The 23,932-nt window shown below is 45.4% G+C and overlaps 11 protein-coding genes across 11 annotated transcripts; 7 read left to right on the top strand and 4 right to left on the bottom strand.

The window, feature by feature from the left end:
- Nucleotides 1-12: 12 nt before the first annotated feature.
- Nucleotides 13-822, top strand: CANTADRAFT_6641 (uncharacterized protein; the record flags this gene model as incomplete). Its single annotated transcript, XM_020210932.1, has 1 exon — nt 13-822. A coding segment is annotated over one exon (810 nt), but the record flags the coding sequence as incomplete, so codon positions are not given.
- Nucleotides 823-2,330: 1,508 nt separating this feature from the next.
- On the top strand, nt 2,331-5,830 carry CANTADRAFT_261846 (uncharacterized protein). Its single transcript, XM_020207680.1, has one exon. It carries the CDS (start codon nt 2,362-2,364, stop codon nt 5,704-5,706), a length of 3,345 nt encoding a protein of 1,114 aa, XP_020064648.1. The 5' UTR covers nt 2,331-2,361; the 3' UTR covers nt 5,707-5,830.
- NUP85 (Nup85p) lies at nt 5,783-8,161 on the top strand (the record flags this gene model as incomplete). The annotated part of the gene is made up of 2 exons (XM_020210041.1): nt 5,783-6,587; nt 6,630-8,161. The coding sequence occupies 2 exons, from the start codon at nt 5,783-5,785 to the stop codon at nt 8,159-8,161; spliced, it is 2,337 nt and encodes a 778-aa protein (XP_020064647.1).
- Nucleotides 8,162-8,363: 202 nt separating this feature from the next.
- On the bottom strand, nt 8,364-9,204 carry CUP5 (H(+)-transporting V0 sector ATPase subunit c; the record flags this gene model as incomplete). Its single annotated transcript, XM_020211716.1, has 2 exons — nt 8,364-8,829; nt 9,191-9,204. The coding sequence occupies 2 exons, from the start codon at nt 9,202-9,204 to the stop codon at nt 8,364-8,366; spliced, it is 480 nt and encodes a 159-aa protein (XP_020064646.1).
- A 282-nt stretch (nt 9,205-9,486) lies between these two features.
- CANTADRAFT_22253 (RNA binding protein) lies at nt 9,487-9,867 on the top strand (the record flags this gene model as incomplete). The annotated part of the gene is made up of 1 exon (XM_020206799.1): nt 9,487-9,867. One exon carries the CDS (start codon nt 9,487-9,489, stop codon nt 9,865-9,867), a length of 381 nt encoding a protein of 126 aa, XP_020064645.1.
- A 704-nt stretch (nt 9,868-10,571) lies between these two features.
- CANTADRAFT_52044 (uncharacterized protein) lies at nt 10,572-14,015 on the top strand (the record flags this gene model as incomplete). Its single annotated transcript, XM_020210026.1, has 1 exon — nt 10,572-14,015. A coding segment is annotated over one exon (3,444 nt), but the record flags the coding sequence as incomplete, so codon positions are not given.
- A 252-nt stretch (nt 14,016-14,267) lies between these two features.
- On the bottom strand, nt 14,268-16,562 carry CANTADRAFT_51924 (uncharacterized protein; the record flags this gene model as incomplete). The annotated part of the gene is made up of 1 exon (XM_020210010.1): nt 14,268-16,562. One exon carries the CDS (start codon nt 16,560-16,562, stop codon nt 14,268-14,270), a length of 2,295 nt encoding a protein of 764 aa, XP_020064643.1.
- Nucleotides 16,563-17,781: 1,219 nt separating this feature from the next.
- On the bottom strand, nt 17,782-19,176 carry ATF1 (Atf1p; the record flags this gene model as incomplete). The annotated part of the gene is made up of 1 exon (XM_020211715.1): nt 17,782-19,176. One exon carries the CDS (start codon nt 19,174-19,176, stop codon nt 17,782-17,784), a length of 1,395 nt encoding a protein of 464 aa, XP_020064642.1.
- Nucleotides 19,177-19,346: 170 nt separating this feature from the next.
- Nucleotides 19,347-19,757, top strand: CANTADRAFT_6633 (uncharacterized protein; the record flags this gene model as incomplete). Its single annotated transcript, XM_020210931.1, has 1 exon — nt 19,347-19,757. The coding sequence occupies one exon, from the start codon at nt 19,347-19,349 to the stop codon at nt 19,755-19,757; it is 411 nt and encodes a 136-aa protein (XP_020064641.1).
- Nucleotides 19,758-21,109: 1,352 nt separating this feature from the next.
- VAM3 (SNAP receptor) lies at nt 21,110-21,961 on the bottom strand (the record flags this gene model as incomplete). The annotated part of the gene is made up of 1 exon (XM_020210930.1): nt 21,110-21,961. The coding sequence occupies one exon, from the start codon at nt 21,959-21,961 to the stop codon at nt 21,110-21,112; it is 852 nt and encodes a 283-aa protein (XP_020064640.1).
- Nucleotides 21,962-22,815: 854 nt separating this feature from the next.
- On the top strand, nt 22,816-23,631 carry CANTADRAFT_51574 (uncharacterized protein; the record flags this gene model as incomplete). The annotated part of the gene is made up of 1 exon (XM_020209959.1): nt 22,816-23,631. The coding sequence occupies one exon, from the start codon at nt 22,816-22,818 to the stop codon at nt 23,629-23,631; it is 816 nt and encodes a 271-aa protein (XP_020064639.1).
- Between the last annotated feature and the right edge of the window lie 301 nt (nt 23,632-23,932).

Genomic DNA, 23,932 nt, shown 5'->3' with positions numbered 1-23,932 from the left:
ACCGTTACTAGAACCGGTACTGATGGAATCAACACTGTCGTGATTGAAACTCCAGTTCAACGTACTGCTACTACTACTGAAGGTTGGACTGGTTCTTTCACCACTACCGTTACTAGAACTGGTACTGATGGAGTCAACACTGTCGTGATTGAAACTCCAGCTCCAAAATCTAGTATTACTGTTACTTCTCAATGGACTGGTAGTTTCACTACCTCTACCACTGCCACCGGCAGTGATGGTGTTGACACTTTGATTATCGAAGTACCAGTTTCAACCAACACCCAAAGCTCTTCCGTCACCTTAACTTCTAGCAGTTCTAGAAGACTTCCTTGGAACTCTAGTTCCATAGAAGTTTCTAGTGGTGTCGGTACTCTTTCGTCATCTTCAATTCTTTTGACTACGACTTCGTCATTTTCCCTTACGGTTCATTCTTCAAGCCTCGTTTCAAATTCAATTATTCCTTCTTCATCTTCGGTTCCATCCGCAACACATTCTGAAGAAACGTCTATTTCTTCTGTCTCTCCCTCTAAATCTGGGGGAGACCATGGTATTCCAGTTAGTACTGTTGAGTTAACAAGCGTTACTTTGCTTCCTACACCAAGCAATCTTTCCACCGGTTCTAGTACAAGTATCACTTTAATTCCTGCGGTTCCTACCCCAGGACCAGATGGCAACCCAACAACTACTATGGTTTCCACCAAGAGCGACACAAGTGATTCGGAATCGGCATACATACCTTCGATTTCTAGCTATGAGGGATGGGCATCAAGACCTCAAGCTTCTAAGCTCTTATTTGCATTGTTTGCATTGTTTGCATTCTAATGGTGCTTTTAAATTTCGGCAATTCATTTTCCTTTTTCTGTATTTTAGCATTCAATTAATAGATTAAAGACCTTCGATAATTACTATAAATCTCAGTGGATTCGGTCATCTTGCATGGAGTGAGTAAGCTATGAGCCCCTTGTAATATTTATGGATTTTTGCTCGAACTAATTCACTTTTGGACCATGGCAGTGGTAGAGATAGGGTAAAATGATAGCAGTACCAGTACCGTTTCCTGCCTTGGTGACACTGGTGGTGGATTAACCAAAGCAGTGATTGCCGCCCTAGCGTTTCAGTGAGATAACATAAGCTTTGCCACTATGATTACACACAGGCCTAAATCGCCGATGCCACAATCAACATAACAACAGGAATCTTATTAATCACTGTATAGTCCCAGAGTTTTAATGTTGGTAGTAGAGGTTTTGCCTTGTTTATCAGAAGAAATTTTTTGAAGCGATTGAAGCTTGTTACATAGTTTTGTATGCCGTTGGGAAGTAATTGGTTAAAATACGATCCCCCCACAATAAGACTTTGAGAGTCATGTAAGAATTCAGTTGATTGGCTACTTCTGCAAGAGAAATCATAGGTAATATTATTTTGATTTGGTGACTCTACAAGTACTGAAAGCGTGGCCATCGTGCCATTCACCACCCGAAGTTTATAGCTCGCAAATATTCAAGGAATAAAGAACTCTGTTGTTAATTCAAACTTAACAAACTCTCAAATTCCCAAAAGATTACCGGCATTGTGACTAGCCTCAAGCCGCACAGCCGTGAAACTAGATTCCATTGACTTTCAAAGAAACCTGGAGTGGAAATCCTGACTTTATCTGAATTTAATAGATTTTCGGAAATTCTGGTATTAAAAACGAATAGAATCCGTATAGTGTAGTAGTACTTGTACCACCTGCGATACCCATTTTTGCAATCGGTACACTGAATTGGGAATATTATGCCACACTCTCTATTTATCAAAGTCACCTTGCAGAATACAAAACCACCATCATTTCCTATTGGTGTCCAACCAGTCGTACGCAGTCCTAGTGTAAACTTTCCCTGTGTTTAATAAGTTTGGTCTGTCTTCTATAGAATTGGGGTAGAAGGGTAAAGCTTAGTCTTTCTAGCCAGAGCCTTTCACCCTGACCTGTTCTTTCATTAATCTTTCTTAGCGGGTTGTATGTTCTAGTTTGCTGATATGTTTGCATAGGAACAAGAAGTTTATCAGTTAATTTTTTGGATAGTAAGCCTGAGTTTTCTTCAAGTATTGCAAAATTTTGGTAAAAAGGGATTATGTTGAAGGCACCAACTAACACTACAGGTATATCCTTTGGAACTACATACTTTCGAAATATCGTCCAGCAAAGGAAGGCCCTACTTGTTCCTCGTATCAACAGGCACAGTTAAGTTACTATCGTTCTCTTTCCAAGGCATCTTAGTCTAATCCGAAATCTGGCATTCAGTCGCACCGCGTGCTTCTCCAGATTCCATCGCTAACTTCAAATGTTCTGACTTCTCAGCGTAAAGCTCTATAGCCATCATGATCGAGGATCCCTCGAACGACTTTGACTATGATACAGATCTTTGTGTGATATCACCCATCAAAGAACCTATTGCGACCAACGCTTCGGTTTATGCTACAATTGGGCGAGCCACCTTCCTAGTCCTCTCCCGCTTGGATCATTTGTCCTTCTATGGAGTGGATACTCAGCTGCCCAGCCTAAACGAGTGCTTCAAGATCCACGGAGCTACTATAAATTCAATGGTCCATGCTCGAATCAATGATGAAGATGTGTTAGTAACTTTTGATACTACTTACACCCTTGCAGTTGTACTGGCTAAAGAAGGTGGGGGGTACATCAAGAAAGAGATAATGAAGTTGGATCCAAAAGGGCACCAGCAAGCAATCGACTCTAAGCCAATCCTTGTGGCCTTGGAAGATGAGGGTGAGACAAAGCGACTCGTGCTACACTGTTTCCAGGGCTATGTTCATCTTTTCGTACAAGAGGAGTCTAACAAAGCAAAACGAAAGAGAACCGGAACACCCATCAATATAAACGAACGCAAGTGGACATTTAGCACAATATCAATAGGTTCTTTGGTAGTGCTGAAAATGGTATCCCTTCAGAAAAATAGCATTGCTCTTCTCTACAGAGACTTTAATTTCAATTACTCATTACGATACTACCTTATACAAGATGATCATATTGTGTTGGATACCCAATTCAGGGAGTTTAGTGTGCCTCCATCTTGCATAATACCCACCAATTTTGGGGGACTCTTGGTTCTAACGGGAATTCGTCTTTTTTACTTTGGAAAACTGGGCTCTGTTTTGGCACTCCATAACAGCGCAGAAGACTCACTATCGATTAATTCTGAGGCAGATGTGATAACCAAGGACCTTTCAAAGTATCCCCAACTTTTTAGTGAGTCATTTTGCTCCTACACTGTAATCGATGATACCAGAACATTGATAGTATCGAACAGTGGCATGACGTATCTTATCAACATAGAATTAGAGTCAGAGTCTCGAATGGTGATTTTTAAGAGGTTTGACTTCATTCAATTGGGGAAATCTACAATTCCTTTGGAAGGGGGCCTTTTCCATATTACTGATAATCATTTTCTACAAGTTTCCAGGCACGCTAAATCGATTTTATTCCAGATCTCTCCTAAAACTCCCAACATATACGTTTCCTCATTTTTGGAGTCTTCTCCCCCAATTTTGGACTTTGATATCATTGATGATAACAACGAATGGAACATTATGACGTGCCAAGGAGGGTATGAAGGAAGTGAACTATCTAAATATATTAGCACAAATGGTGGCTGCAACCTTGAGGCAGAGTATGATTTGAAGGGCCTCTCCATCCCTCTTGATCTCGAGATTCTGGGATCAGATCTGTTCGTAATATCAGACTCCAGAAATCGTAAGTTATTCAAGTATGATGGTCAAATCAGCTATGAAAAGGATTTGCCAAATGTTACACAGCAAGCGATTACAATAGAAACCAAAGAAGATCTTGAATTAACAACAAGTGGCATTGCTGGGTTGTTTTTCGAGAATGTATCTGCGGGTAAGATACTACACCCGAACCTTATTGTGTATACCAGTGGCCTGAATATAATTGCCAGGGATAAGACCAGCATAATTGACCTATTTGATACTGGGGCAGTGATCAAGAAATTGCGAATTACGGAAACTGATAATGGGTGTTATTCGTGGGTTTTAGAGACAGATGGGCCAACAATTTTAGGTGTATTGGATAATACTTTTCAAGTGCTCTACTCGTCTAAACTTATCGAGCACTCTCACGATTTAGCTCTCGTAGTCAACGATTCGAGATGGTTTATCTTCAATCTGGACAGTTATGGGAGAATCTACCAGTATCGATTTAGTGCATCTAAGAAGTTGCAGTTGATTGATTCTGAGATTTTGAAATTAAGTGACACATCTTTAAAAGTTTTGACACTGGGAAGAACATTGGTAGTACATGACATGAAAGATGTTTGGAGATTGAATACTGAAGCTGTACTGGGCTTTTATATTCCATTTAAGTTGAACGGATTGCAATTTGACAAAATAAAACTTCTTGATGAAAGTAGTTTGGTTTGTCTTTACAGAAGCAAAGTGGTAGTGCAGAAACTACCACAGATAGGTGAAAGCTTGTTCAAAAGGGCATATGATTGTCCTTATTTAATCACTCGATCGGTACAGGTACCCGAGAGCAAATCAGACAATGAGGAATATATTTCGAATCAATATTCGGTACTAATCTGCCATGAATCGAAATCTACGGTTTCGAATACAAAAAAAGGAACATTTTTGCAATTAGTGGACAATCACACGATGAGCCTACTAAATGAGTACACTTTCCCAGATGCAGTAGAGTTGGTTGATCTTTTGGCAATATATGATGAAGAGAATAATCAAGCCTTGGTTTTCGTGCTAGCAAGCAATAGACAGGCCCCTATAATTGTGTTCACAATACGGAACCAGAAGCTTGAGTTGATTGCCCAGAGCAGATTCGATGGCAATGTCTCGTCCATGCAGTCTATGCGGTTGGTTCACAACGACTCGCCTTACTTTCGATTGAGTGTGTCGGGCGCTTTCAATTACATGGTGCGGTGTGAAAGAAGATCGGAAACCAGCTTCACCTGGGAGTTGGCCGAGGAGAGTATCAGTCAGTGTCCCGTGTATCCTGTGGCGCATGCAGTGTGGGACGACGACGGACCTATATACTATGCGGACGTAAGGGACGGTGTCTACGTGAAGGATTTGGATGAGATTTCGTTTGCACAGATGATTTTCAAGTATCGCCACCATTTCATCACTGCGTTGGACATTCTGCACCCAGGGCACCAGCACATTCCCAGGCTAATAGTGGTGGGCGATTCGTTCGGAAACTTGTCGGTGATCAAGGATAACCACCAAGTAGCCTGCTTCAATTTAGGGGACCAAATCAACGTTATCAAGGCCGTTCCTGCGCGCAAGGAGCCCCACCAATATGACAAGCAGCCAGCAACCTCCTTGACCACAGACGTGGCCATAGTAGGGACTGTCAACGGAGGCATCTTCAAGGTGGCCTTCTGCAACACTCCCAAAGATGCCCACGCCATCAGCGAGTGCGCAAACGAGTTGGAGAATATTTCTTCAGTCTACAATGGGGCCAGGTTTGACTGGAAAGCACCAGTAGATGCCAGTGGTAACCCGGAACGGATGGATGCTTTTGGTGCAGTGGACATCAGAAGCATAGCCAGGGCATTGATGCTCCCGTCGCTGGCGCTCCAGTCCCGGAAGTACAAAAACACCTGTGCGAGTATGGGGTTGTTGCGAAAACTCTACTACGAATCCGTAGCCTATACGCTCCAATATCACAATTGAGCAGCGCGCACGACCGCGTCTCATTTTTTCTAACATATAAACACAACTGTAGATGCCATCCGCCAGCAGCATCACCATGGGCGACAAATTCGACGACATAGACATGCTTGAGATCCCCGACGACGAGGTTTCGTCGTCGCTGGAGACAGAAGCCATCTCCGAGTCCTCCAGCTCGTCGCGTGCCCGTTCTAAAGGCCAGTCTGCGGGACCCGAGGACTTGTTCAACAGCCATAAACTCTACATCCCGCTACAGGACTGGTTGAGCTCCGACAGCAGTGCCGAGATCGAGTTCCAGTTTGACCCCATCAAGTACGACAACAGCTTGGAGCTCACAGACAGCTACTCCAGGGCATACGTGAAATACACCAATGCTATGTATAAAGTGATAGAAGGATTGACAAAGCAAAAAGTCACCAGGATCGAGCTCGAGCAGCCCCAGCAGGAGCCAATTGGCGTAATTACCAGTGCTGGAGACACGGGAGCAAGCACCAAGGCAGAAAGCATAATCAACCTGGCCTTGGACTCCATAATCCACCACTTGAATAGCTTGCTCGAGGATATCACAGACACCAAGCCTGAAATCCATGCCCAGCTCCAGAACTTGGCGATCATATTGGAGTGTCTCAAAGCCAATTGGTTCTACGGAGAGGCTAACAGAAAGCCCGAGTTATTGGTCAGATGGATCAATATGTACGATTACAAGCCTGACGACGAGATCATCACCTCCATAATGATTGAGACCCCCAAACCTTACTTGCATCCACTTTTCTGGCTCAAGCTCATGAGCCAGCTCTTGACCAGAGGATTGTTTGAACAAGCAGACGAAGTTTTGAAAGGATCCCGGTATCAGGAATTGATTGAAGACATTCAAAAGGCAGAAGGTGAGGGCATAGAGGCAGGAGGTGACGGTAAAGAGACAGAAGGCCAAATCGAAATCCACTCCATTATCTCAGACTTCCACGAATTAATTTCAAACTATACAAACTTCTCACTCAAAGGACAATTTGAAAAGTGGAAACTCAAGGCGTGCGAGTTCAGAGACGGTTTAAGTAAGAGAAGTGCGGGTATCACCAGTGCTGAGCACGTCACAATTGCAAGACAAATTCATGATTTAGCCTGTGTCATCACGGGGTTGCCAAAAACCATCTCCAACTTTTGTGAGGATTGGTACGAACTTTACGTGGCCTTGGCCTTATTTCAAGTCAGAGATGACAAAGTCTTATATGAAGAATATTTCAAGCTTGCCATAGATGAAAAGCCCCCTGCATACTACGACGAAGAAGTTGAAGAACTCGACGAGAATGAATTGGTCGAGGCTTGCTTCGTCAACATTATCGAAGAAAACTTTCTTAAGGTATTGAGGTATTTATACGAACTTGACCCAATCACTTCTGCGTGTGTTGCTAAGTTGTTGGAGCTCAAGGGTTTGCTTAAGAACTACTACAATGTCAATACCGATGTGAACAATTTTCAAGCGATTCTTGACAAGAGAACCATTTCCGAATACTTCTTGACTGTGCAGGCTTATGAATGCTTGAATGTCCACGACTTGGTTCCCATCGGAATAGGCTTGCTTCTCAACGAAGACATTTCGACCTCAAAATCTTCCCATTTGACCGCCAAAAAGGTCATTGAATCATTCTTGCCCAAATTCCACTGCAAGACTAATGATGATTTGGAATGGGTGCTAACAATCTGTGCCAAATTGAATCTCATTCCTTTATCCAAACAACTTTATTACAATTATGGTATCAAGTCCTTAGAGGAAGGTTTAATCTACGAGTCTCTCGACTTATTTGTCAAGAGTTACGATGGAGACTCGTTCAATGGTTTCAACGAAGGAATAAAAAAGATTCACTATATCGTGTGGGACTTGATTTTCCAGGATAGTGTTGTTAACAACAGGCCGTCCAATGACGAACTCATAAATAACATCGTTGGTGGAGAAATTGACGACTCATTCGAGGTGGACCCTGTGATAAGACAGTGTCTTGCGCCATACGCGGTATTATACAAGTTCTTCACATCATTAGCAGAATCCAGATCCAGCCTATCCAGATTGTCAGTTGATGGCACATCAGCATCCATGAATCAATTGTCCTCATTGATACATTTGTTGAGATTCAATCATTTGCCAAAGAAATTCTATCCGTTATTATTGAGTCAAATTTTACCGTTTTTGACCAGCCAGGACGAGAAGTTTCACCTTCCAGACTTGATCATGATCATCGAATTAATTGATTCATACGAGCTTCAAACCACCAAGGACGAGATCAAGGAAGGGGATGCGTTATACAAATATTCTATCAACCATATTGAAGAAGAAACCACCAGCTACGACTGGAGAAAGAAAGTGACGACGAATGGCAAGAAGATTCCTGAGACCACGGACGAATTGGTCAAGGTGCTTCGTAATGAAATCATTTCCAAGATTGGACAAGTTTATATCAAGTAATGTATATAGGTAATTTTATTAGTTACTTATATTTTTATAAATCGACAAGAAACATCAGTAGATGATAATGAATTAAAAAAATATGGGAGGGAATGTCTCAACAGATTTTGATGATGTACCTTGAGAAAAACTCAAACAGACCAGGATAGACAGAGCCTACCTACACCGATAATCTAAAGTGCACTGGAGGGGTGATTCCTGTTTAACAGATGGCATCACTGGTCTTAGAGTTCAACAACAAGGCGACAATCAAACCGTACAAACCCAAGACTTCGGCGAAAATCAAGATCAAAATCATTCCGACGAACAATCTTGGTTGTTGGGCGGTACCTCTGACACCAGCGTCACCAACAATACCGATGGCGAAACCGGCAGCCAAACCAGACAAACCAACAGACAAACCGGCACCCAATTGGATGAACCCGGTGTACAAGGCTTGTTGTTGCTTCAAGGAGTCGGAGACCAACACGGACACAACCAAACCGTAAATGGCAATGATACCGGCCATAATGACTGGAACAATGTTCTTCACCAACAAGTCAGGTCTGGTGACACAGGTGGCACAGATACCGACACCAGACTTAGCAGTACCGTAGGAAGCACCGAAACAGGTGAACACAATGGCGGCGGCACAGCCGATGGAACCAAAGAATGGAGCATAGACGGGACTAAAGGTTAGTAGGTGTTGGGCAGTGGCGGCTAGCTGGAAGGGGCCACTAGCTGGAAGCAGGCTGTTGTTGTAGTGGCAGCATGGCAGTGAGATGGCTAGCCGGAAGAAGTTTAGCTGGAAGTGACTACCTGGCAGTAGCGGCTATCGGTAGCGGCTAGCTGGCAGAAGCAGCAGCAGCACGGGCAGCAGCAGCAGCACGGACAGCACCACAACCACAGCCACAACCACCACGATGCATTGATGCTATACTTCCTGCTACTCCCTGCTACCTCCACTATTCTTCCAGCCACCACGTTTGCTTATCTCGACGTAGATAAGCGCCAGCGCCAGCGCCAACGCAAATTGCGCCAGGTACGTACCATAAATCGGACATGATGCGAGGAAGATGGATTCAGACGGATGGATCGATTGATGAGTTGAATTGACGTTCAATCAGCAAGTTCAGGCTATCTACCAGTAAGAGAAAAGTTTTGGAGTTGTTTTCGCCGGGGCAAATTGGCGGGCGGTGTGTGCAGGCGCGCGGGACCGTGCGTACGCTCGGTGCGCGTAAACGTAGGGCCGCCACCCAGGCGCTGGCGGGATGAGATGATATAAGGCGAAAAATTCCTCATCTCATATCTACACCTTACTGGCGAGCTATTGCAAGGAACCGAACATGTCTGCCCCAAACCCAAAAGCCTTCCCATTAGCTGACTCAGCTCTTACCCAACAGATCTTGGACGTTGTCCAACAGTCTCAGAACTTGAGACAGTTGAAGAAGGGTGCCAACGAGGCCACCAAGACCTTGAACAGAGGTATCTCCGAGTTCATCATCATGGCTGCCGACACCGAGCCCATCGAGATCTTGTTGCACTTGCCATTGTTGTGTGAAGACAAGAACGTTCCATACGTGTTTGTTCCATCCAAGGCTGCTTTGGGCAGAGCCTGTGGTGTTTCCAGACCAGTGATTGCTGCTTCTGTCACCACCAACGACGCCTCTTCCATCAAGAACCAAATCTACGGTATCAAGGACAAGATCGAGACCTTGTTGATCTAGAGGGCTTAGCATTTGTATAAGGCCTAGTGTCGATTGAATAAGATACATTGTATTAATAGTAATAAACGAGGCGTTGCCGAGTGATATGGCTGTAGTGAGTAGTACGGATGTGGAAGGGGGTAAAGGCCTAGAGGAATTGTCACCATGACGGGATCATTGAGTGGATAATGGAGAATAGAGCAAAGGGCAAAAAAGAACTAGAGGCCTGAAAGGATATAGGGCTCACGAACAGACCATTGGAGACATCGAGAGAAACAGATGAGTATGTAAGTCGTTGAATACATTGCACATCTCATAGATAGAGATGACCTGGACTTTGGTGACTATAAAGAGGCCATCAGAGGTATAAAAAGTAGTGAGCATTGAGTAAATATATGGAGACTATTATTGGTGTTAGCGTTGAATGATTCTATGGAGACCATTAAGAGTGTAGGTGTAATAGTATTGAGTGATTGTAAAGATAATACAATAAAATTGATCTGATAGATCGAATCAAGAGTGTATTGAAAAATCACAGAGATCATAAAGAGAAATTTAAGGGTCTACTGAGAGACCTTAAGAGCAGATTAAAAGAACTAGTGTACTGCATTCTCCCCTTCCGTCCCCCTCCCATCTCCTCTATCCTCCCTCTCCATCCTCCCCCATCACCTCCAGTCCTGCGCGCACCATCTCTTCTCATTTTTCACTTTCACGATGAGCACTACACCACGATGTCTGCCGAGTCTATCACCAAGTTTCTCCGGTCCAAGGGGTCGCTAGCGGAGATCCTCGCCAGGGCCAACTCGTTGCTCGACGGCCAAACCTCCGTCTTTCTCCCCAACAAGTCTGGGTTCGTCCTCGAGCTTCTATGTGATCGTGCCAACGACTCTCTGGCTTTCAAGTCCTGGAAGCTCCACCCCGACTACTGGAGATTGTTCTCCAAATCATGGACGGCGGCAGCCTCCAGCCCCACACGGAGCAAGATGTTCAAGCGTGCCAAGTTGGTGGACGCTGTGGTGGCTGTTATCAACGCATCGCAGGACCTCCAGCTCTGGACGGCCATGTTCGACTTCATTGCCTTGGTCAAACACGAGCACTACATCGACATCGAAGAGGCTGCTGCTACATCGTTGTTGAAGCACTACTTGCAGGCTGTCAATGGAGCCCAGTTTCCGGGAGAGTTCGTTTCAAGATGGTCTGTGCTCATCAACGAGTTGTATCAATTGCCCAACCTCAGCATCAACCACACCGTGACCAAAAAGTCGTACTCTAGGTTCATCCAGGAGTGTGTACCTGGGCTCTTGCGGTTCATCACGGCTTCCAGCCACGACCTGGCCTCGAAAGACCTCTTCACAGCCACCCTCATCCAGGGCCTCTTCCTCCCGGAAATGATAGGCCACTTGAAAGCCAACGTGGACCAGCTTTTGAAGGATGCTTCCCTGCTCTTGGAGGAGAAGCAAATCTCCGAGTTGTTCGAAATGTGTGTGGATAACCTTTCTTCCAAGGACTTGGGCATCTGCGAAGATTTGTTTATTTCCATAACCTCCACCGAGAAATTCAGAGGTCTTTCGCCAGCATTATTGGAGAGACTCACCAGGGTGAACAAGTCTTTGTCCTCGGAGTTCTTCCAGAAAATCTACACCAGTGAGTTCGACGACAAGCTCGCAGCATCCACAGCCATCGACTGGACATTAATTATCTATCTCCTCGATTTGGATATCGAACTCACTATCAAATATGCCCACCAGGTCATCAGCCATGCCTCTTCCGCCTGCGACCAACAACTTCAGCTCAGAATCGGAAAAAGCATTTTACATTCATACTTGAAAGGAAGAGAATTGAGCCAGTTCTATTCCACCGTCTGGACGTCAGCAATCGAGGTTTCGTCCCAGTGGAAAGACCCAGCGTTTATATCATTGGTGGCTGCTACTGTGGATGACTTTTCTGCCAGTCAGTTGGCCAAGCTCGTTGCAGAGTTGTTCCAGAGTTACTCTTCAAAGCCTGAATTGCTCGTTCCCTTAATGACATCCATCTCCAAGGGACTCATAACTTGTGCCAAATCCAAGGCAGAGGCAGTCAAAGACTTGTTCGTGGAAAACAAAGCGTTTATCAGCACTAACAAAGAAGAATTCTGGGAGCTCAGATACTACTTGTCGTGTTTGTACGACTCGTCCTTAATCAGTGATAACTTGGAGGGTAAATCCATTTACTACTACTACTGCACATTCAGATTGGTCGAATTGGGTGCAAAAAATTCCAAGCTCGATTCTATAATGGCCAATTTTGTCAAATTAATTAAGAAAGAACCTTCATACATACCGTTTGTGTTGAACAGATGGATAATTATCATTGAGCAATTCTTTACTCCGGAATTATTATCTCAGTTTGCTGAGTTGATCTTTGCCAACCTCTCTTTGGATAGTCTCAGAGAATACCTCCAACAGGCCGAGATATTGTACGAACAGAAAAAGTTAGCATCCACCGTGATTAAGCACTTGAACACTTTGGTCGAAAAGGACTCCTCATTGATCGAATTAATTCAATTAATTCCAATCCAGTGCTACGATAGATCCTTGAAGAAGTCAACCATGGAACTCCTCTACAAGATAGCCATCAGTACCAAGGATTCTGAGTGTAACATCATCTCGAGAAAGGCTATTCTTCATTTGTTGAAATCTCCATCCTTCAAATCCAAATTGGAGATGGATTTCAAATCTGGATTGAAATTGCTAGAATCCTCTGTCAGTGAATCCAAGCCATCTTCATTCGAAATCATCAAATTGATCTGGGTCTATCATTTGCAGCAAATCAATGTCCAAGAACACGAAACCTATATCAACGACTCTTTGAGCAAACTCGACAAAGATCTTTCCAAGTTCTCTCCTAAAAAGAATAAGGAATCGTTGGTGTTACAAGCTGCATTTGTCATTATTTCTTCGCTTGATATGGACACCATTAGCAATGAATCCTTGAAAACTACCTTGAAAAACTTAATCTCCAAATTCTACTCCAGCGTGAAAGAGGCTATTGTCCACAGAGTATCGGAACCAAAAATCGACAAGGAATCTATCCAGTGGCTTTTGAGCACATTGCTCATACCGAAGTCCGAAATTGAGAATAGTGCCATTTTGAGCTTGGTAAAACAAGTAGGAACGAAGGTAGAAAAGATGGACGATGCCCCAGAAATTAAACACAGCTTGTTCAGGTTGATTTGCAAGGTTTCTACTCCCAAGGACTCGCTCTATATTCTCAGTCTTTTCTTCACATTATACACCCCAAAGACTGAAATAACAGAAGACTTGGAGAAGTACTTGGGCACATTGAACGAGCAAGAGCTCGAGTATGCGTTCGACTTTGTCTCCCATTCTTTCTATCTCGAACCTGGCCATCAGGAGTTTATTCCAATTCTTTGCTGTTTCATCAGGTCCACCAAGAAAGAATACATTTTCACCCACAAAATGCTCAGCCAGGTGCTTTCCAAGTTCCTCTCTAACTTCGACAGTATGAGCTACGAGTCACACGCTCTCATTTTGACCACCTTGAAAACTAGTCTTAGTGACATGACATGGCTTTTCAACCAGTATGGAATTGAATCCCTAGTCACATTGATGGCCAAGTACGGAGCTTTGCTTTCCGTCAACAGCTTCACAGAACCACAAACAGTCGAGTTGTACATTCAGACCACTCAGGTGATGTCCCACGTCTTGTTGTTCCATCGTTACAAACTTTCGTCTCGTCACCACATCATCATCAACTCGTTCGTTGCTTTATTAATGCCCTTGTCAGCCAAAACTGACAATTATTTGAACACCAACACCGAGGCTGCCTCCGCGTATTCGAGATTGTTGTCCAACTTGTGTGAGCCATCAGTAACTACCATGTCCAGAGAACAGCTAAGACATTCGCTAAATTCGTCCACTGCTTTGGCAAAGAGAGCCTTGAGAAAGCATGTGCCATTGTTGCTCATTAACTACATCTACTTGGCGTTGAAGTACAACTTCAAGAGTGTCGTCAATGAGGAGATCATCGGAGGAATTTATAACATTTTTGATGTTGTCAGTACCAACGAGTTGCAGTTGGTGAATTCCAGCTTGGATATCCCAGGAAAAGCGTTTTTCAGAACTTTGCACGGTAACTACAAGGATTTTGGTAAGTGGAAGGATCAATAGTCGCCATAAGTTGGGTATTCCCTTATTCCATTGCATGTATAGAGATGAATGTACTGTTCGTTATTTTAGTGTAGCTTTGGGGGTGCAGTTGAATCGGTACGAATCTCTGCAGAGTGTCTCCTGAGACAATGATTTAATGTCCTTAATTACTTCCAGATTGTCTCAGCAAGAGACTATGCTTAATGTCCTAAAATACTTCTCTATAAGTATTTTGGTGAGATTTGGGTCGCTCACAAAACCTAGAGTTTCTCCCTAACGGTCATGTTCCGATGGCAACGCCGTATAGAATCTATATTCATCGTTGAAAATGAGCCTGCCCAAATTTTTTCTGATTGATTTCGAAAAGTGGTTCATGATTTCCCACACCTTGGCTTCCAAGAGCTCGGACCTCAGATCGTCCCCGTGGTCGGTGTGTAAGTAGTGGCTGGTGTGCTCGTAGCGCAACACGTCTTTTCTGGTGATCAAACCGACCAAGATGCCTTCTTTCTCTACCAAAATGTAGCGAGGTCCGAGCTTGACGAAGATCTCGAGGACATACTCGAGAGGCACGTCGATGTTGATGGTCAAGGGCGACTGGTTGATGATGGACTTGAAGTCGATGGCCACTGAACTTATGATGTTGTTGGTGCTGAACGAGCACGGGGTATCGTCGCCCACGCCCTCATAGTCGCGGAGGATGTACTCCAAGTCGGATCTGGAGACAAACCCGGTGATCTTGGGGTTGGATGACGATTTGATGATCGGAAATCCGCGGTAGGCTGTTTTCTTCAAGGTAGTCTTCAAGTGTCCCAACGTGAAGTCGTCGTTGGAGTCCTCGGGAAACGTTACGATCATGGCAGTCATGGCAGCCTCGACCGTGGCGTTGAAGGTGAACTCCTCCCTAGCGTCTATGAGCGGCAAACCATTGAATTTGATCATTTGGTCGGCTATGCCGCCTTTGCCCCACCTGTCATTGATGCTCTTGGTGATAGCCACCACCACCATGGTGGGAATGATGTAGCGCAACGCTCCCGTCAACTCAAACATGATGATCACAACCGTGACCGACAAATGGGTGATTCCACTCAAGGCAGCCGCGGCTCCCAAGAACGCATAGGTTCCAGGAATCACACACTTGGACTCGCCAGCACAGGCACCAAAGACCCTGCTGTTGGGGTAGTGGCGGTAGAGCTGGTCCACCACAATTCCCAAGGCACGGCCGAAGGTGGCGCCAGCCGCCATGGACGGCACAAAAATACCAGCAGGGACTTTGCACCCATAGGTGATGATAGTGAGCGCCATTCTGGCGATAGTGGCGAACACAAGCGACGCCAACACCGCCACCCTGGGCAGGCTGGCGTCACAGAGGCCGTGATCATCGTCAGGACTGCACTCCTGGAATAATACCTGCATGGCCTCCGTCATGTCCACCCGCAAGAACTGGTTGAAGTAGCAGAAGCTGGCGGTGAGAAGAGACAACACCACCACCTCGCGGACAGCGTGGTTGGCGAGGAACCGCTTGCGGAACGACACCACCTGGATGTTCAATTTGGACACCACGATGCCGTAGACGCCGCCAAACACCCCAATCGCCACGTACACGGGAATTTCGAAAAAGTGCCAGTCGGTATCGTACTGGACCTCAAAAAGCACCAACTGGCCGCTGCGGAACGGGTTCATGGCTGCCAAAGTGATAACAGCCACCAACGAGCAGAAGTACGACTTCCAGATGGTGGCCAACTGGAACACAGACGAGATCTCCTCGATCGAGAACAACACACCGCCCATGGGGGACCCGAACGCCACTGCCACGCCGGCTGCTGCGGTGGCAGTCAAAACCTCGCGAGCTCTAGCGGCACTTTTGCGGTACTGCGGCACGAGCCCCGCGACGGTGTTCCCTACGCACACGGCGTAGTGCACGGAGGGACCCTCCTTGCCCACGCTCAACCCCGAGGCGATGGCGAGCGGCAACCCCAAGGACTTGATGAAGAGCGTCCACGCACCCAAGAAGCCTTCCACCACGAACCCTGACACGATGCACTTGATCTCAGAGATCCCAGAGCCAGCGGCCAGCGGAGCGTACCGCTGCACCAACACCGCCGCGGTGGACGCGAAAACTAGCGAGATCGCCACGTAGGCGACGTAGTTGATGGCACCATAGTGAGACCACTCTACCCATGCCAGGCAGCTCTCCTCGCCCTGGTTCCAGCAGCAGAAAGTGCGGCTGAGATAGAACCCGCTGGTACAATGGCCAGTACGGATGCTGGCGAGCCACGCAGTGACAATGTTCAAAATGGCAGCAATGAGCCCAATGGCCACACCAATCACGGCTAGCACGAGCCAGCTCTGAGTGGACGACCAGAGCTTTTGCAAGAACAGGGAGGATCCCGTAGAGTGCTTGAGCTTGAGAATCCGCTTGCGGTGCTCGTCCAACTCATCCTCGACCCAGTCGATGGTGCGGAAGTCCTCGAACCGCTTGACCTCTCTGACCCGGCTCTGGTTGGTCCACAAGCCAGTACGACGGGAGCGGATGGGGGCTGCCGTCGTTTCATGTAGCGGGATGTCCATAGTGTAGTGGATTTGAAGATGAGTTGTGCGAACGAGAATGAATACTGAAATTAGAGGTGAGGGTCGGGTGAGGGTGCAAAAGGATGGGGGAAACAATACTGATTTATTATCAAGATACAGTCGAGACTACCATAGTATCTCATAAAGCACTGGAGTTGGAGTAGATTACTCGAGGAAGTTGGTGGATACTATAGTTCTGGAGAACTAGTCACTCGATTGGGCAGTTCAGGTTTAGCCTACTCCATAAGTAGCATTATAGGTATCTTTTCCCAGTATTTCAAGTTTTCTGCTTGTATTCTACTCCATACTAACATTCCTAATAGGATTTTGGTTGCTCCAAGCTGAGCCTATTAGTTCTCATCTAACGTATAGAGCTTTTACCGTAGAGATGCAATGGTACACTTAGTTGAAGCACTTCTCTGGCAATAATGGAGTATGACTATTGTATTATACTACTGGGTATTACACTTAGATTCATGAACTCAATGCCACATTAGCGGTCTATGGAACTCACTTCACCACATTGGGCATTGGGGACACTAGGTAGAATTTTCCAAGGAATTGTACATTAGTACGTGACATTCCTAATTGGAATAAGCATCTCCGTAGGTACAGCAATGGTACAATTCGTGTTCACTATCATCTGTACTTGTGAATATTGCATCGTATTCTTCTGAATGACATATTGCTGACTTGGTGTCCAAATATGACTCCTACTGGAGCATATGCTGAAGACGTGTTGTCTCCTGCTGGTGAGATCGCTTCAAACGTCTTGTTCAATTACATCTCCTATTTATACGTATTCGTTGTATATCGTCAATTTATGGCTCCCGTAAGTACTGGTCTAAGAAAATATGTAAAACTATTTGCCATATTCACCGATTTCTATCTAATCAGCGGCTTGCAACTGTAGGAGCCGTCTATCCAACATATGACCTGGTTGGGATTATTAGCGGTCTGTTGGGTTAAGTTCTGGCATATTAAGTATTCGTTTCATAAGTGGGTGTGTTGGTCGTGGGATCACGATTAATTAGTCTATCACCTTCATCTCTATCATCTCTATCATCTCCATTTCTATCATTCATCTCTATATTATGTTAGATAATCTTGCTTCATTTTGCTCTATTAGATAATCTTTCTTGCTCTGTTAGATAATCTTTCTTCATCATTTTCAATATCCTTCTTTCATCTCTATCTTCTATGATAAAAATCCGTACTCTTACTGGGCAAACTTAATAAGGTTCTCTCTAAAGGCAGTCAAAATGTCGTCGAAATTCTCTCTACCTTCCTCGAACTTGTTATCTGCGTAGCTGAATACAAAGTTGAGGCCCCCAACTTTGGTTGAGACCAGATTCAACATGAAATCCGCAGCTGGTGGTGAGACATCCTGTGAAAATACCATATTGGTGATGCTCCAGCTATTATACATAGGCACATCTATAAGTCCCAAGTTGGAGAACTTCATCGTGTCTTGGGTGGTAGGACGCATCTGTGCCTCGAAGAACTCAGGGCTGTTCCCGATAGCCAGCTCGGGAGTTGTGAAGGCAAAAAACGCATTCATGAGCTCTTTATTCTGGACGTTTTTGGCCAAATTTGCACCAATTCTCTGCACAAGCTCCCATGAAAACTCTGAAAGAGGCTCGAACACTTCAGCAATGCCTCCGTGGGCAGACGTGCCCAAGATCTTGTACTTGGGGTTGTTCAAGATATCGTGATACTGGGGATCAGTTTTGGCTGGATCGATGAACCGTCTCAAAGCGATGGGAAGCTTGCAGGTGGAGTAGTGATTTTTGCCGTAGATAGGCTGCATGGAATAGACAATGACTGCTTCTATGTATGCTGTCAAGGTGACCTTGTTGGCCTTGCATTTGGCCAAAATCAACCTGGCCTGTTGAGCATCGATATTGATCAATTTGAAGGCTAGAACGTTATCTCTGGAGCATGGAAACCTTCCAGGCCACATTGGCAAGGCTGAGTTGACTGGAGTGACCACGCTGGGGCGTGGCAAAGGCACGAAGTCGTCTATGGGAGGATGAAGCGAGTTCTTGATCAAATTGTAGTCTCTTTCGCAGTCGAAAATCACTGACTTCATTCCCAGATCGTCGAAGGGCCCGTACGCGCTTAAAAACGTGTCGTCGCTAGCCTTTTCCTCCACAAGGGCCAAGTTTTCCACCAAAATCTCGTGGAAATAGTTGCCCACGAGTCCATCTGCAATTGTGTGCTCAAAAATCACCGACAAGTTCCTGTCACCGAGCTGAAGGACCCGGAACAACGGCTTGTTGTCGCTGAACCGAAACGAGAATTCGTTGGCGTACTTCATGAATCTTTCATTGATCACTCCGTCCGTAAGAAACTCCTCCAGACTATGGCACTCGAGCAAGTCCTCCAAAAGAACTCGAGGAAGAGGCACGTACCAGTGGTCGTCATTCTTGGGGACGACGTTGCACACCAAAAGGTGGTAGTCCAAGACGGTTTTGCGGAGAGCCCTACTGAGTAGAGGCTGTGGAATGGGATTGGTGTAGGTAGCCGTGACCTGGAAGGACTTATAGAAGCCGCTGGAGTTTCTAGACCGGTAGAAGTGCTCGGAGGGGCTGAGGGGACGGGAGACGATCATGGTGGAGGGCTGGAGATGGTGAAAATCCGGGGTCTGATTTGAGTCATGAACATACCAGTTGCGAGCGCTGGTGCTTACGTCAGCAACCCCCCCAACTGACGTAAGCCGCTGGGGGGCAACTCCTACCACCAACAACATGCCCTTTATCAGTACGTATCCCCACGCCTGCCATGGACCCACTAACCCCAGTTCCCGCCTCCGTCAAGCTAGCACTCACTATTGGCGCCGTTACAGGCGCAACCGTGGCCTTCATAGCCAACCGTGAACAGGTGTTGGAAACAGCAGAGTCCATGTTTGAGAATGGAGCTCGATTTTGCAGAGCACAGTTGGAGAGGTCCCGTAAGAACAAGATGTTTGCTGATGCCCATGAAGACAACTGGTTTGCCAACCAGAATCTCTCCAATGTGGACGATAGTGACTCCAGTGACGACGATATGACCACACCAGACGCCTCTGATTTTGCAGCATCGCCAGAAACGTCTGACTACTACGACAGCGACGATGACGAACACGAAGAGGTGCAGATGCGGCGCAGAAGAATGTCTGACGAGGTCAAGGGACACATTGAAGAGGTGGATTAGGTGGTGAGAGTGGTTGGTGAATGTGCAGAGGATTGTCCTGTGAAATTCCATGAGGAATCAGCTGTGGATTTTGTGACTTGCTGTGGATTCTCCGTGAATGACACCTTCAGTGAACCACCAGTGTGTTCTGAATCTGCAGTGACTTCTCATGTGGAATCTGCTGGGAATCCTGATACCTGCAGTGGATTCTGGAGTTTCCTGTGAATTCTCCAGTAAATTCTGAGTCCTTCCTCTGGATGCAGAATTTCTGTGAAACCACCCGTGTCCCCCTCTCGAATGTCCAGTGGATCCTTGGTGAATTTCAAATCTGCTCTGAATTTCGAACCTCCAGTGGATGCTCCAGTGATTCAGATTTATACAGTGGATTCTCTCGTGATTCTGATAGTTCCAGTGAATTTTGTACCTCGTGTGGAATCCTCAATCATTTCTTGACTGAATTCTCCGTGAAATAGAATTCCCTCGTGAATTATCAAGTGCGTTTCCCTGTCTCATATTCGATGAATCCCGAGTTCCCTGTGAATTCTGAAGTCTCGCTTGGATTCTCGTGATACTGATTCTCCGGAGAATTCCATTTTGCCATCCGGTTCTCACTTATCTCGATAGTGACCCATTTCACCATAGTTGCTCACAGCCCTCAACCTATATTCTCCCAGATTGGCCCTTGCCCAAGTTGTACCTTCCGTGGTTCTCTTGTATTCTTACGGCTTATTTTGACGACTACTACTTCATTTCAAACATTTTCTCCTTCTTCAATCTAGTAAACTGAAGCACAATTAATTGTTGGACGCTTATGTGACTTGTCCATCCCGCATGCCTATCGATCTATACTTTATATACCCACATTGAACTAAAATTTGATGAAAACAATGAAAATGTCACCCACCCGTAACCTAGCTTCTATTGATGAGAAGCAAAATAGCCTCGACTCTATTGTTGAAAATGAAATATAATTCTTCACTAACCCCCTAGCTTCCAATTGAACATGGAATAAATAATAGCAAGCCACAGAAACCAAAGTAACACCAATTTTCACCCCATTTACTCCAAGATCATCACTTAATATGCGTCCAATAGAGACTGGCATCATTCATTCTGAAATTATTCGATGACTATCTATCTTCCTTATTCAATTTCCCCCCAGACACTTACAATAGCACCTACCTCATGACGTGATCATTCTGATCTATATAGTATATACCTGATTAAACCGTAACTTGATTAAAATCCCATAATTCAGCTAGCTGCTAATATTCAACGAAAACTAAGATTCATTGCAAACCGGCCTTAATGTCTCAGCTTGTACCCATCCTTAAATTACAACTCATTACATTCTCACAAAAATTAAATTATCCTCAGCTCACCACCGCTAACACCACCACCAACACGAAGATGGTCAACGCCACGAGCAAGATACAGCTCCACTTGCTGCGGGACTTCTGGTACTCGTGTGCCTTGGTGAGCTCCTTCTGGGCCTGCTGGGTGTTTCCGTGAAGCTGAAGGATATTATCCTCTATACTGTCCAATTGTTCACCCTGCTGATTGACCAACGCCCCCAAGTCCTTGAAGATGGAGTTGACCTCCATGATGCCCTCAGCCACCTGGTCGATCTCGCGGTTCCTTTCCTCAGTGAGCATCACATGGTATTGGAGCTCGGACTCGCCAAACTCTTCCTGCTCTTGTTGGAGCTGCTGCTGGATCTGCTGCTGACTGGCTGACTGCTGCTGCTCAATCAAGGGAGTGTTTTCAGTGGCCACAGGTGCTTCTCTGATGGGCACTGCTCGCTTCTTCTCGCTGTAGATCCGAATGGACCGCTGAAACAGGGTGTGGAGCTGGTTGAGCTCACCCACCAACCGCTCTTTGATGACCACCTGCTTGTTGGACACTTCTAGCTGACCGGTGGCTCCGTCTGGCGGGTTTGCCAGCTTCTTGTTGATCAATTGCGATAAATTCAGCACAAGCACCTCTATTGCACGTTCCAATGTGCTAATGCGCCCAATGAGTTCGTCCACATTCGTACGTAGCTGTATGGAGTCTCTTCTTGAACCCACCTGTTTGCGCTGGACGTCGAGTTGTGATATCAACCCTCCAAGTACTTGGAGCTGTTTCGAGGTGTTGGCGATTATGGAGTCCAAATCGCTCAGAGCAGACGCAGGCTGGGACTTGACGGGGGTCTGGGCCTCCAAGTCCAAATTGGCAAACGACATTTATGGTTTTTGATGAATAGAAGCGTTGGAGTTGGATGGTGTAGTTTGGATGTTCGAAACAAGACTTTTTAAATTAGAAGGTGCTGACTCACCTACTTAATCTGGATGAGACGGTAATACGCTTGCTGGTGGTATGGTAGTTACTCAATGGGGTACGTCTGGATGGTGGTGCTGTTGCAATTGCTGGTCATCTGCTGGGGTGTTGTGGCTTCCGCATTGGGCTAATGCCTGCTTAGTCATCTCTTACGTAATTAATCCCCTAATTTCACAAGCGTAGTAGATTACGAAAATGAAACTAATGTATAATCAGACGATGACTGGTGAATATCAAAAGCTCTTCTTGGTACTATGCTACGATAGCTCTTAGCGGATACCAATATCTAGACTTGGTTTTAGACTTTTCCTGTAGGCTCATAATTACTACTATATTGTACGAACTAAGAGAAGATCGCCAATGTCTGTTAGTCCTTATTGTGCCTGCTATTAGCCAGGAATTCATCACGAGCTGGCTGAAGTGTTTATTAGCCGTTTAAAGCGAGATTTACCATTCAAGATCCCGAGAGTCTCCACGAGCACAGCCATTCTGGCAATAAGAACTGTTGCGACGGTTTAACCACTTTTCGCTTTTCATGGCCACATACGATCATAAATATGGTCCAGTTTCCTCTTTATTGTGCCTCTGGTTTATTTCTTTCCTTCTTTTATTCTGTTACCTTCGACTCTGCTATTCTTCCCAAACACCCATCTTCCTCTATACTTTCCTCTCCCCTACAGTTTCCCTACATTGTTTCTCCGCTGCTATTAAATACAGCTTAAATACAACACCGTCTCTCGGACATTATTTCCTCATTAAAATGCTTTTTTCCAAGGTTACTGCCCATCTCGTCCTCGCCTACTGCGCTTTCGTTAATTCTGCGCCTATCGAGACCCTTCCAACAATCGCCCTTAGTCAAGTTGGTCCCAACACCACTCTTGTGCCCATCAGTGCCTTGTCCAACAATCCAATTTTGGATGATGTTTTTGCTGCGTTGAAGGACTCTGGGTTAGCTTTTGTTGTGATCGACACAGTACTTCTCAGTCCCCAACTTCTCAATTTGAGTATTGAGGGCACCATTTTTGTGTTGAAACTGGGCTGGATCAACTTGACCGACTTATTCATTGCCCTCCAGAGATCAGGGTTAGTTATCCAGATTTTAAACGTCTCCCTTGATGACCCGGAGATTTTGCCAGGATTATTGAGGTTAGGAAAGTCTTTATTGGAAGAGAACGGAATCGACATCTTCAATCCCGATGCTGGGCTTATTCAGCCTGAATCAGTGCCACCTCCTGCTCCCGTCTTGGCCAAGAGAGAATCGCAGATCTACAATGATCTCCTTGCTGCACTTACGGATTCAGGGTTGGCAGTTGCTGTGGTTGAGCATCTTCTCACCACACCCTCTTTGGCAGACCCTTCCGCTCACTTTCTTTCTGAAATCTTGAAGTCGAAGGCCATTTCTGTTCGTGAACTTTTGGTGGCCTTGAAGGAGTCCAATTTGGTATTCGATCTCTTGAAAGATATTCTCCATGACAAAGAATTGTTGCGTAAGTTTGGTTGGTTAGTGCTTGACGGGATCAAGAAAGGTTTGATTCCAAGAGAGATGTATGATGGTATCAAGAGTAGGTTTGACTAATATGCTACGTACCATTAAATGCTTAAGTAAGTAGAGGTTCTACAGAGAGATTTTAAAAAAGGCTGGAAGGTTTCATTGGAAACTTGCTGGTGACACTATTCCACATCAAGAATCTTGCTTTCAAAGGAATATATTCTATTATTTAATTTTTTTAAACTGCTTTTCTGGAGGATTCAAATAATTGAGATGGCACTTGAAGTTTAGCTTCCGGTGACCGAGCAACCGCTATCTACAGAACTACTGGATAATTACAAGGAATTGATGTAGCAACTTGGGCTATACTGGATATGATAAAACGCCC

Source organism: Suhomyces tanzawaensis (genome assembly GCF_001661415.1).
Source record: "Suhomyces tanzawaensis NRRL Y-17324 unplaced genomic scaffold CANTAscaffold_4, whole genome shotgun sequence".
Taxonomy (NCBI): Eukaryota; Fungi; Ascomycota; class Pichiomycetes; order Serinales; family Debaryomycetaceae; genus Suhomyces; species Suhomyces tanzawaensis.
This window is presented reverse-complemented; position numbering and strand designations above follow the sequence as displayed.

Excerpts from the sequence above, each read along its gene's own strand:
- CANTADRAFT_261846 (XM_020207680.1), top strand. The coding sequence starts at position 2,362 with ATGATCGAGGATCCCTCGAACGACTTTGACTATGATACAGATCTTTGT.